The sequence below is a fragment of the Homalodisca vitripennis genome, unplaced genomic scaffold (assembly GCF_021130785.1).
Source record: "Homalodisca vitripennis isolate AUS2020 unplaced genomic scaffold, UT_GWSS_2.1 ScUCBcl_1829;HRSCAF=5945, whole genome shotgun sequence".
NCBI lineage: Eukaryota > Metazoa > Arthropoda > Insecta > Hemiptera > Cicadellidae > Homalodisca > Homalodisca vitripennis.
The window spans coordinates 71,111-83,682 of NW_025777977.1; the positions used below are offsets into that span (position 1 = coordinate 71,111).

Genomic DNA, 12,572 nt, shown 5'->3' on the forward strand with positions numbered 1-12,572 from the left:
CCTTCAATGCATACCCGAATGTGGTATAATCTTGTTAATTAATTTTTGCAGGCACCATTCCTCATCTTCATCGTCTAAACACAAAAGTAGTTCCTCCGGCCACAAAGATTCACACAAAAGCAAATCTTCACACCACAGCAGGTGAGAGTGTATACCCTACTACTCTGTTTCTCTGTTACTACTATCTGTGGACATTTCACCTTAACACTTATGACCGTGGATCGCAGAGTTTTACTTGGTTGATATTTCTGACTGAAGTATACTGTATTGTGTAGTTTGTTTTTTACAGATTATGTCTACTCTGTATTGCTATCGGGATATTTGACTAAATCACAATTAATCAATTAAGCTGACTGACAAAACAGAAGCTGTTTGTTTATTTTCCAAAAGCCCACTATTTAAAAAATGTTTTTTAAGGTGTGCTAAAAAAAAACAAAACAAAAACTACTAAGTATAGCATATTTGTATATGATCATCAATGGACTGTCGCTATTTTCAGATAAGACATTGTAAAATGTATTCAGTTAAAATTGTTTGTAAGAAATTGTGTAAACTACTTTTCTTTCTCTTAAAACATGTGCTAACATTTTTTTATAATTTAATTTTCAACAAAATTGAACAATTTGTATATCAAAAGAAAGAGGAAAAGGAAAATTCAGGGATGTAAGCATTTTTATGTATGTATAATTATATTTTACATATAACATTTTGGAAATCACTAAAGCTCACTATTCCATAAATATGATGTGATTTACTAGTGTTAATTAAAAATAGTCTAAAACCTGTAATCAGTATAATCTGTTTAAAAGTGTAGTTACCACCACAAATGACTTTTCAAACTTGGAAGTCATTATTTCAAAAGATTGTAGTCAAACAATAATTATATGTAGAAGACAGGTTTCAGTTTGACCCCTAGTATGTTTTAGAAGCTTTCCCTTAAGTTAAAATATGATTTCTTTTTTTTGTGTTAAGAAAAACATTCCATTAATTGGATCAATTTGAAAAGTAAACACGGATGTTTTTTGCTGCAGTTCATCGAGCAAGGACAGGCATCACGACAGGCACAAGTCCTCGTCCTCGTCGAAGAGCCCGAGTAAACACAGTTCTTCGGGAGATAAACACAAGAGCTCCAGCTCTCACAGCAAGAGTTCCGGCTCTCACAACAAGAGCTCCAGCTCTCACAGCAAGAGCTCTAGCTCACACAAGAGCTCAAGTTCACACAAGACGCCTGACAAGCACAAAAGCTCCAGTTCCAGTGATAAGAAACGTTCCAGGGAGGACTCAAGTCCTGACAAGAGCCACAAGAAGTCCAAGTAAGTATGGATGATAGTAATAGCTCTACCTCACACAAGAGCTCAAGTTCACACAAGTCGCCTGACAAGTACAAAAGCTCCAGTTCCAGTGATAAGAAACGTTCCAGGGAGGACTCGAGTCCTGACAAGAACCACAAGAAGTCCAAGTAAGTATGGATGATAGTAATAGCTCTACCTCACACAAGAGCTCAAGTTCACACAAGTCGCCTGACAAGCACAAAAGCTCCAGTTCCAGTGATAAGAAACGTTCCAGGGAGGACTCAAGTCCTGACAAGAGCCACAAGAAGTCCAAGTAAGTATGGATGATAGTAATAGCTCTACCTCACACAAGAGCTCAAGTTCACACAAGTCACCTGAAAAGCACAAAAGCTCCAGTTCCAGTGATAAGAAACGTTCCAGGGAGGACTCAAGTCCTGACAAGAACCACAAGAAGTCCAAGTAAGTATGGATGATATTAAGAGTTCTACCTCACACAAGTCACCTGACAAGCACAAAAGCTCCAGTTCCAGTGATAAGAAACGTTCCAGGGAGGACTCGAGTCCTGACAAGAGCCACAAGAAGTCCAAGTAAGTATGGATGATAGTAATAGCTCTACCTCACACAAGAGCTCAAGTTCACACAAGTCACCTGAAAAGCACAAAAGCTCCAGTTCCAGTGATAAGAAACGTTCCAGGGAGGACTCAAGTCCTGACAAGAACCACAAGAAGTCCAAGTAAGTATGGATGATATTAAGAGTTCTACCTCACACAAGTCACCTGAAAAGCACAAAAGCTCCAGTTCCAGTGATAAGAAACGTTCCAGGGAGAACTCAAGTCCTGACAAGAACCACAAGAAGTCCAAGTAAGTATGGATGATAGTAAGAGTTCTACCTCACACAAGAGCTCAAGTTCACACAAGACGCCTGACAAGTACAAAAGCTCCAGTTCCAGTGATAAGAAACGTTCCAGGGAGGACTCAAATCCTGACAAGAACCACAAAAAGTCCAAGTAAGTATGGATGATAGTAAGAGTTCTACCTCACACAAGAGCTCAAGTTCACACAAGTCGCCTGACAAGCACAAAAGCTCCAGTTCCAGTGATAAGAAACGTTCCAGGGAGGACTCGAAGTCCTTACAAGAACCACAAAAAGTCCAAGTAAGTATGGATGATAGTAAGAGTTCTACCTCACACAAGAGTTCAAGTTCACACAAGTCACCTGAAAAGCACAAACGCTCCAGTTCCAGTGATAAGAAACGTTTCCAGGGAGGACTCAAGTCCTGACAAGAACCACAAGAGGTCCAAGTAAGCGCTAAATGTATATCTGTCTAAACATTCCTTGTGTAAACCTCTAGACAGCCAAGCCCCACAGGTCTACACTCATAACGGTGACGGGTCTTTTACACTACTAATCGTTGACTCAACGACCCTTTCTGAGAAAATAACAAATAAGACAGGGTCATTTAGTCTACAGGTCGTTGAGACAACGACCCCATTTTGATATTTAAGATTTTCTACATAGGTTCGTTGTGACAACGACCCAGTAAAAATGAATGAAAAGGGTCAATTACTCAACTGGGTTCGTAGCAACAACGCCACTTTTTGCCTGTTTAGTTGAATATTTCAAAAGATGGGTCGTTGTCTCAACGACCCTAAATTATATTAAATGCTTATATTGAGAGAACCAGGTCTTTTACTCAACCATCCTTGTGTCAACGGACCAAAATGGAGAAATGTATAAGCAATGTGAAGAAGGGTCGTAGCGGACAACAACCCATTTTTCAACTCAATGGATAAAATATAGTAAGAGGGTCGTTGAGACAACGACCTACTTTAAACTGTTCAGAGGTTCTTTTAGTCTACTAGGGTCTTTGTGTCAACTGCGTGCAGCCGGACAATGTGGCGAGATGTTGCCGCGCACCAGTCGTACGGCGCTGAATGTTGCGCTCGTATTGATGTAGCGTTACATTATTTCTCTTGCCACTATAAATTTACAAATGTAATAATTTGTTTTGTATTAATTTTAAAACTATATTAATATAAAACCCCTTTTACCGGATACAGATATACTTTATAAGCAGTAATGATAAGACATTACCAAGTAAGAGTGATAAAAATGGGAATACAAAATAAATATTAAAAATGGAAATTGTAACGATAAATAGCAATTCTAAATATCAAGAATATAGATCAAATTAATAATAGTAGATAAAAATTACATACAGTTTTGAAAGTAATCAGTAATTTAGCTTATATACAATGAATTATTAAAACATAAATGTTCATTATTTAAAAACTTACATTTTTTCGAATTAGTTTGATTCTCTATATAAACTTATACAATTCATGCCAAATAAATATATAATTTTATAAAATTAGTTTATTTGTAATATTTAAACAAATTAATAGAATTTTAGTGCTGTTTACAGCAAAATTGTACTTTTATTTTTCGTTCACTCCTCTTCTAATTTCAATATGTTATTAACTCTATCTATATCTCTTAATTTATAAATAATTTACTTTGTGGATTGAATAAAGTTGATACTTGAAGTTTAATAAAATGCTTCTAATTACCTGCACGGAATATTGATATATTCATGTTCATACACATTTATGCTTATTAATAATGTTTGAGGTGAAAAAGAAGTCATGGAGAGTTTTCTTTAGAGGATTAAGAATTTAATATATTAAGATATAATCGTATCTAGTACGTCTAAGGAGAATCTTAAATGTAAGAATAGGTTAAGTGGCTACTATCATTTAAGCATTCTTCATTATAGAAAATTAATTTAAATGAGGAGAATTACATTTCGACTATGCCGACAATGTCGTCAATACATCTTTTAAAAAAGGAGAATTGAAAATAATCCCTATGAAGTTATATGCTAAATGTATTAGAATGTGACTAATAATAACTAAAAATAAATTATGGAAGCTAAAAATATGTTAAAAGTTACATCATAACACTTCTTTTTCCGTTTCAAACCACCATATAGAAATCATGTGGTACAAAATGTTATTATAATTTTTAAAATGCCCCTTCTAGCATTTTGTGATTCTTCTTTGCTAGTTTGTGATTCTAGCATTAGCTCTTAAAATTATGATTCGATCTAATCCTTGGGGTTTGTTATTTGATTTGTCAGTTTATAGTTAAATTAAAAGATATAAATACTAAATACTATTTATTATTTTCAAATCACCAGAGATCTAAACCATATACTTAGTCTAAAGGAACAAATCATTAAAGAATTACGACATGTTATATATTAACGTTCCAGCTCTCTTAAGGTCTCTATACTACAAGAGTCCACTGCAAAAGGGCTATGGACTTAAACCTCAGTACTCTAACCAATTGATCTAAAATTATTTATTAACAATTCATTAATATTGGAATCTTTGAAACTGTTCAAGCAAGCAAAATATTCAGTTATTTAGAGCAAATAGAAATGTTTCACTTCCGACTTCAGTTTTCTAAAACATCTTTACTGTCATATGTAATTTAGTGGAAAATGGTTTTTTACGTGGAATTTTCTTTCATAACCACCATTTATGTCGGAAATGCCTGCTTTGCCATTAAAAAGGATGTTTCCGTAACGCATATGTCATGCGAGCAAAATTGAGTATGAATCTAAGGGTAATCAGTGAGTGAGGGTAGCTAGTGTTACATGCAACCAATTGTTACTCATATTTTAATAACAGCCACTAAAAGTGAAATTGTTAAAAGATAACTAGCATAAATAACAAATAAAATATATTAATTGATAAACAACAATTAACATTGAGTATTGATACAATTGTATCACTTATTGAAAAAATGCAGTAAGTAATAAGTATTGAGCCTTTTTTAACCGTTACATACATATGCGGTTATTTTAGTAATTGAGCAGTGAAAACACGTTTGGGTGTATATAATTTAATCAGTAGGTTATTTCAGTCAATGCATTTAGTAATACAAATAAAGCGAATTTCTCTCTCATCAACTACGAAGTAGACAAAATGTCTGGATATATCTCGCCCATACAGTATTCGACCAGCTTCCCCGACTTTAATATTAATTTTAGAAGTACGATTTTCAATCAATATTTTTCTAATTACATTCTTTTTAAATTAGATTATGTTACTTCCCTTGATACACTCGTCAGTTCCATACACAATCACCAAAATGTTAAAATTTGTATATTTAAAAGTTATAATTTTATGTTTGGTACTTTAATTATTTTATTTTTTACGAATTGAAAAACACTACATATATACAGCATGTTTTGCATATTTCATGAAAATGTTTTAAATATAACTAAAACCTACAGTATTATGTAAAGAAAAGAACTTGGAAAATGGCTAGAAAACGAAAATATCCCCCAATAACATAAAATTTAAAAATTATTACCTTTAACAGTTAAACTTACCCTCTGCAGGTTCCCTGGAAAATAGTAAAAAAGTTGATTAAATAGAGTAACATTTCAAATATTTTTGTTTTAATGTTGCAATGTTAAAGGCGTTTTAACAAATAACTTTTCCTTTCTTAAAAGGTTTACTGTTAATAACTATATAAACTAATTATGTCAGATAGTATATATAAATTATTTGTATTTTAATATTTAATCGAAAATAACATGTGTTTGTTTATAAAAAAAGCTCATGCTAATAGCTAGTTTGTGAAAATGCTTATGTCTGCAGTTTGGAAAAAAGGTTGGAAAAGTATTTATGTGTTTTCGGATAATGTTTCGCTATTTAGAGTTGGATCTATTAGTATAGATGAAATAAAATTCTTTAATAATAAGTCTTCAAAATCTTTAATAATGCTTACACCTGTTTCATAAATAAGCAATTAAAAGTATAAAGGTTTCTATTGGGTCCGAACGCAGTAAAGCCTATGAGGGCTGGGAAAGATATAATTTATTTCTGTTCACAGGACATCTTGAGAACAAAAACTGACATTATATTATATATAATAGATATATACATTATAGGATTAGATAGCCCAAAAAATATATAAAACGCTGCAATAAATATAAGATATACCATACTCGTAATACGGGTAACTACGAACTAGTTGTGCAAAGAAAAAAACCATTCTTTTAGACACTTTTAATAGAAACAATATATTTTACAGTTACATTGTTTTAAAACGGTAAAGATATGATAAAATGGTTTTACAAAAGCACCAACAATTGCTCTACAAATAGGACATGTTAGTGGCAGGCGTATATGTGTTGTAATATTGTTCCATCGCCATTTGTGAACTTGATGAAATATATCATCCTCGGTCATAGAGACGGCGCACGGCCTGCACACTACATTGTGTCCACAAGGTGTGGCCACCCTGGTTGCCTTCATCGTAAGACACACGTTGCAAACGCGTGTCTCCACTTCCTGGTTCTGAAGCCCTTCGTCGTTTAAAGCAAGGCCCATTTTTATTTCGCTAATCTGCCGCTCGATTTCATGAGATGTCAACAAATTCAGTAGTGTCGTTGATGGTCGGCACGAGCCTGTAATTTATATACCTCGATGGTCTTGCGTCGGATTGTGCTCGCTGCATCTTTAAATGACGTTGCCTCTTATATCCAAGAAAATAGTAAGTAAAATTTGTAGGCTAATTAACAATATATTTTTTCTAACCTCACATATATTTTAAAAAAACAAATTATTTTAAATTTCATTCATTATTTTGCATTCAGTTTATTTCTGTTTTTATCTGCAACAATTTATTTTCAATTTGTGTCATCAATTTTTTTACTATTGTAAAGTTTTTAACTATTGTTGAGGGTTTTTTGTAATCACTGAATCTTATTTAGAGTTATTATATCGCAGGGTTGTATTGTATTTTAAATGTCGTGTGATATAGGATATTAGGGGTTCCCTAATTTCTGCTAATTTTTCAGTGTCAGATGTGGTTGAGGCTTGAGAAATTTATCTTATTGCTGACACCTGGTAGGTAGGAGCAGATGTTATAATATGGAAGATAGGCTATTATGCAGACTTATCTCTTTACCCAATACCCCTCACGGAATTTCTGAGAATAGTTTTATAAACCCCTTCCACGTAATTTCATTAGACCCATTCAGAAGGGACCGTAAAACTAGAGACCGGTTGCAATAAAACTATTGCATTGGTCTCCTAACGACACCATTTTGAGGAAGGAAGGAACCACCTCACCCGAGTCTTTACCTGAGACTACCTCACTGTTGTTTCTGTAGTTGTACGTAGTTAGAATATTTAAGTTTGATTCCATTGATATTTGACCATAGATTAATTTAAACTGTTAAAACTATTCAATGCTAACAAAACCTCTTTTAACATACTTATACACGTAATTAACAAATCGATTACATGGTATAGTTGATACGCTAAATATTCTACAGTTACACGATGGGATTAGCTACTGAGTGGTAAGAAAGGTTTGATATCAGATGATGTATATAGTGTCGACTACAGTAACTCACCTAGACTTATAAATGAACTCAATCAGATATAAAAAAAAAAAAAATAACACACGGGTAGTGGAGCGCACAGAATTCAAGTACGTATATGTTACAATATATCCTAATATATTATGCTCAGCCGAAAAGCATGAGTATACATGCGCCAAAATGGAGCTTCTTCTTGTCTATGTATAAATAAATATTCATATAAAATTTAAAGCATACAAAAAAAGAATTTTTAGAAATATCTTGCGGATGGATAGGGTACTTGTGTTACCGTGCCACATCTAAAAATGTCATATGACTGTATACAGTTTGCTTACAAATTTATTTCTTCTGCGATTTTCCCGTCACTGTACGATTAACCGCAAATAGCAATTTGAAAGTGATCGCTATAAATCAATAAAACTATATATAAGTCAATTCGTTTTCGACATATTGTGCGGTCATACAGACATACAGAAATTAAATCTTTCGTCCTTCTCAGATGAGTGGCTTCAGCACTGTCAATCGAATTCCCTCATAGTGCATGTTTGGAGTTGTAGTTGTCAAAATCTAGTATTAGTGTTTTCATTTGTTTGCAACGTTTTCATTTTAACTTTAATTTTAACGTTGGGTACTGTTTGATTAACCATTTAATAATAATTAGAAACCTCAACCTGTTTCGACAGAAGTAGAAATATGAATGGACAGATACATTATTTCAGTTTATGTACATGAGTGAAATATATTTTTGAATACATAAAAAGGAAATGGGAATCATAACAAGAAATGTATGTCTTAAAAATATTTCTTATATTTTATAAAATACAACTGTTACCAGACTTTAAATCTAGTTCAATAATATACACGTATAATAAACAAAACATTTACATATAATACTTATACAAAGTATTTACCCTTATATCAGATGTTAGGACTAAACTCGGCACAGACGCAGCGCCTTCATTGCCTACCGGGCTAGGAGTTGACTGATTGACCCTGTTTCGTTTGAAAGCGCTTGTTTGGGACGGAGGGGCGTTGAGACAACGATCAGTTGAGTAAAAGCCCTAGAATGTCTTATTTGAGGTTAGATGCATTATAGGGTCTTTTGAGTCAACGACCCCTTAATACATATATTTCACTTATTCTGAAACTAGGTTGTTGATTCTACGAACCTTTTTCGACTTTTCAACTTTTAATTTATATTTGGGCCGTTGACCACAAAGGTCCGTAGTGTAAACGGCCAATTTAATGAATTAGATAAAAAATATGGAAAAAGGGTCGTTGTGTCAACGAACCCACTTGTAGTTCTATTCCTTATATTCGGTTATATGGGTCGTTGTGACAAAGAACCATTGGATTGAACTTTTAGTTTTCTTAGTAAATCGGGTCGTTTGTCACAACGCTTCGTAGAGTAAAAGACCCCTTGTTATTTGTTATTTTTCAGAAAGGGTCGTTGAGTCAACGATTAGTAGTGTAAAAGACCCAACACTAATATTGCAAATACAAAAATAGGGTCGTTGAGACAACGATTCGTAGAGTAAAGAGCTGCCCCCCTCATAAACTGTCCTTAATCCACTGTCGATACATCTTATCATGCAGAGTCTGGGCCTTGCGGCACAGTGACTAGCTCAAGCTATCTGTGTCTAATGTTACCTCCAAATAGTTGTAACTACATCTTATACACTTCTTAAGAGTCATTTCTAGTCTTCTGTTTGAATCACGTTTGTAAGTTCAAGATTCAGCTGAATTTACCCTCTCCGCTCTGTAACGCTTCTGATCTGTTGTCTTCCTCAGCTGGTATTACAAAAGCAACTAATTTTGCATTTTACTTATGTGCTGTTAAAAATGGAAAAAAATGTCCATTCATCCGGATTGGATTGATATTTATTAGAGAGCATAATATTAAATATAACAATTTTAATTTCATGAACCTAAAAGAATAACAGAATTTCGGACATTTGCCATCGTTATAGGTTATAAAAGGTATAACACCAACATTTCGAGGATTGAAATCTAACCTCTTCGTCAGGTGGGGAGGTATTAATACATACAAAAATAAAGAACAGAAACAAGAAAAGAAGGGAAGTAAAACAGTTCAAACATACCCAACAGCTGCTTGGAGTCCAGTCCAGGCCTCACTGCACAACGATGTGTGATTGTGATTGTGATCCTCGGACTTGTGATTCGTGCTCGGGACATGGATCCTGTAAGCACTGGACACCAAGCAGCTTTTGTGTATGTTTGAACAATTTTATTTCCTTTCTTTACCTTCTTCTGTTCTTTATTTGTGTATGTATTAATAACTCCCCCACCCGACAAAGAGGATAACATACAATGATGGGAAATGTCTCAAATCCTGTTATTCTTTCCAAACCTTCCATCATCAATAACAAACTTAAAGAAAAAATAAAATGTGTATTGAATTATATGTTTCCACTCCATTGCACAGCTGTTTCTATGTAGCAAGTCCATCAGTGAACTAATGTGTGCACTATTGTTTGTTGTTGCAGGAAGTAAGTACATGCCACGAAGAACATTCTCCCAGTGTTGTGATGAAATTGTACAATGTTTCTATGTAGCAAGTCCATCAGTGAACTAATGTGTGCAATATTGTTTGTTGTTGCAGGAAGTAAGTACACGCCACGAAGAACATTCTCCCAGTGTTGTGATGAAATTGTACAATGTTTCTATGTAGCAAGTCCATCAGTGAACTAATGTGTGCAATATTGTTTGTTGTTGCAGGAAGTAAGTACACGCCACGAAGAACATTCTCCCAGTGTTGTGATGAAAATTGTACAATGTTTCTATGTAGCAAGTCCATCAGTGAACTAATGTGTGCAATATTGTTTGTTGTTGCAGGAAGTAAGTACACGCCATCGAAGAAGAACATTCTCCCAGTGTTGTGATGAAATTGTACAATGTTTCTATGTAGCAAGTCCATCAGTGAACTAATGTGTGCAATATTGTTTGTTGTTACAGGAAGTAAGTACACGCCACGAAGAACATTCTCCCAGTGTTGTGATGAAATTGAACAATGTTTCTATGTAGCAAGTCCATCAGTGAACTAATGTGTGCAATATTGTTTGTTGTTGCAGGAAGTAAGTACACGCCACGAAGAACATTCTCCCAGTGTTGTGATGAAATTGAACAATGTTTCTATGTAGCAAGTCCATCAGTGAACTAATGTGTGCAATATTGTTTGTTGTTGCAGGAAGTAAGTAAGTACACGCCACGAAGAACATTCTCCCAGTGTTGTGATGAAATTGAACAATGTTTCTCGAGAAGGCACTGCTTATGTACATTTCACTACTGAAGCCTGACTAGGACCCTAAGTTATTTTGTATTCTCTAGCATATTCATTTCCAATCTCTCAGAGCGATCGTTACAACTCCGGTGCAGTGAAAGTATAGTGTACAAGAATTTGTGAAATTCCAGTGTATAAGTGTACAGTGTTGTGTTTTTGTTTACCCTCGGACGATAAACTATCTGTTTCTTTGTTGTGGTTACATAGAGAACGTAAATCACGTCTGAGAGCGACTTTTATTGTTTGTTCTCGACAGAAATGTCTGGAACAGTTCATCTGTTCTGCTACAAGTATTGGCTATATTGTTGTGGGTTCTCAAATAAAACTCAACTTCTACCCGTGTTTAGACCTCTTTAGTGTTTTAATGTTGAAACATTCCTCTGCTAATTGTCTACAGTACTCTGCCACCTGTACTGGAGGAAGTACATGATCTACTAAAGTATAGTCTAATTGTTTTAAAGAGTTTACAATGAACGATGTATATACACTGTACTGTGTTGGCAATGGTGCAATGTACGGCCAAACATTTGTAAATTTAATTACTGTATTAAAATTGAAAAAATTATTTATAATTGCACAATTTGTTTTAAATTTTGAAATTGCACATTTCTAACCTACTCAGCTCTACGATAAATGATAATGTTTTGAAAGTGACCTTAATTCCACTGTAAAAATACAAGAAAGACCTTTTATATCTCTGAAAGTGTTATACATATGCATAGTGTTAGCAGTCTTGATGGGTTCAACACTGAAGTTTTTATTTTATAAACAATAGTTTCAACTTTTAGTTAGTTATTAATTTAATAGCAAATAAACTGAGAGCGATATTAATTATACTGATTTACTATAAAAAAATATTGTATACTATTTTTAACAGTAGCCAGGGTAGAACTACTATATACTGTATATACACAATGAGTTTTATAAAGTATCCTATAGCAATTTCTAATACTAAAGTATACATGGATACTGTTAATAGGTCACTGATGTATCCTGAAAATAAAAACGCCATTTTAAAACTGATCCAGACTTGAATTTGCTTGAGGCTCAGTTGGCAACAGTTGGATTTACCAGATCTTGTTCACTGTACACCTTGTGCATGTAACCATTTATGTGTACATTATGCTCTCAGTTCACTAACTGTAAGGATACCTCTGTCTGTTATAAGTTAACCGATGATTAGTTGTATCGTAATACACAGTTTTTTTTACAGACTTGTTTGTTTTAATTAGTAACCCATTTCTACCTTTCCTCTCAATCTTGTCAACAACAGGTAAGGTATTCCGTGCGCAGTGCTTGGATTTCTACCTTTCCTCTCAATCTTGTCAATAACAGGTCTAGTATTCCGTGCGCAGTGCTTGGATTTCTACATTTCTTCTCAATCTCGCCAATAACAGGTCTAGTACAGTATCCGTGTACAGTGCTTGGATTTCTACCTTTCTTCTAAATTTTGTCAATAACAGGTCTAGTATCCGTGTGCAGTGCTTGGATTTCAACCTTTTCCTCTCAATCTTGTCAATAAAGGTCTAGTATCCGTGCGCAGTGCTTGGATTTCTACCTTTCCTCTCAATCT

General features: G+C 34.3%; 1 protein-coding gene across 1 annotated transcript in view; it reads left to right on the forward strand.

Annotated features, from left to right (window-relative positions):
• LOC124371697 (FACT complex subunit spt16-like) overlaps positions 1-12,213 on the forward strand; it is a 49,284-nt gene extending 37,071 nt beyond the window's left edge. The window contains 3 exon segments of the mRNA XM_046830035.1: positions 52-141; positions 1,032-1,313; positions 10,911-12,213. Coding sequence (XP_046685991.1) covers positions 52-141; positions 1,032-1,313; positions 10,911-10,917 — 379 coding nt within the window. The 3' untranslated portion in view covers positions 10,918-12,213.
• The last annotated feature ends 359 nt before the right edge of the window (positions 12,214-12,572 follow it).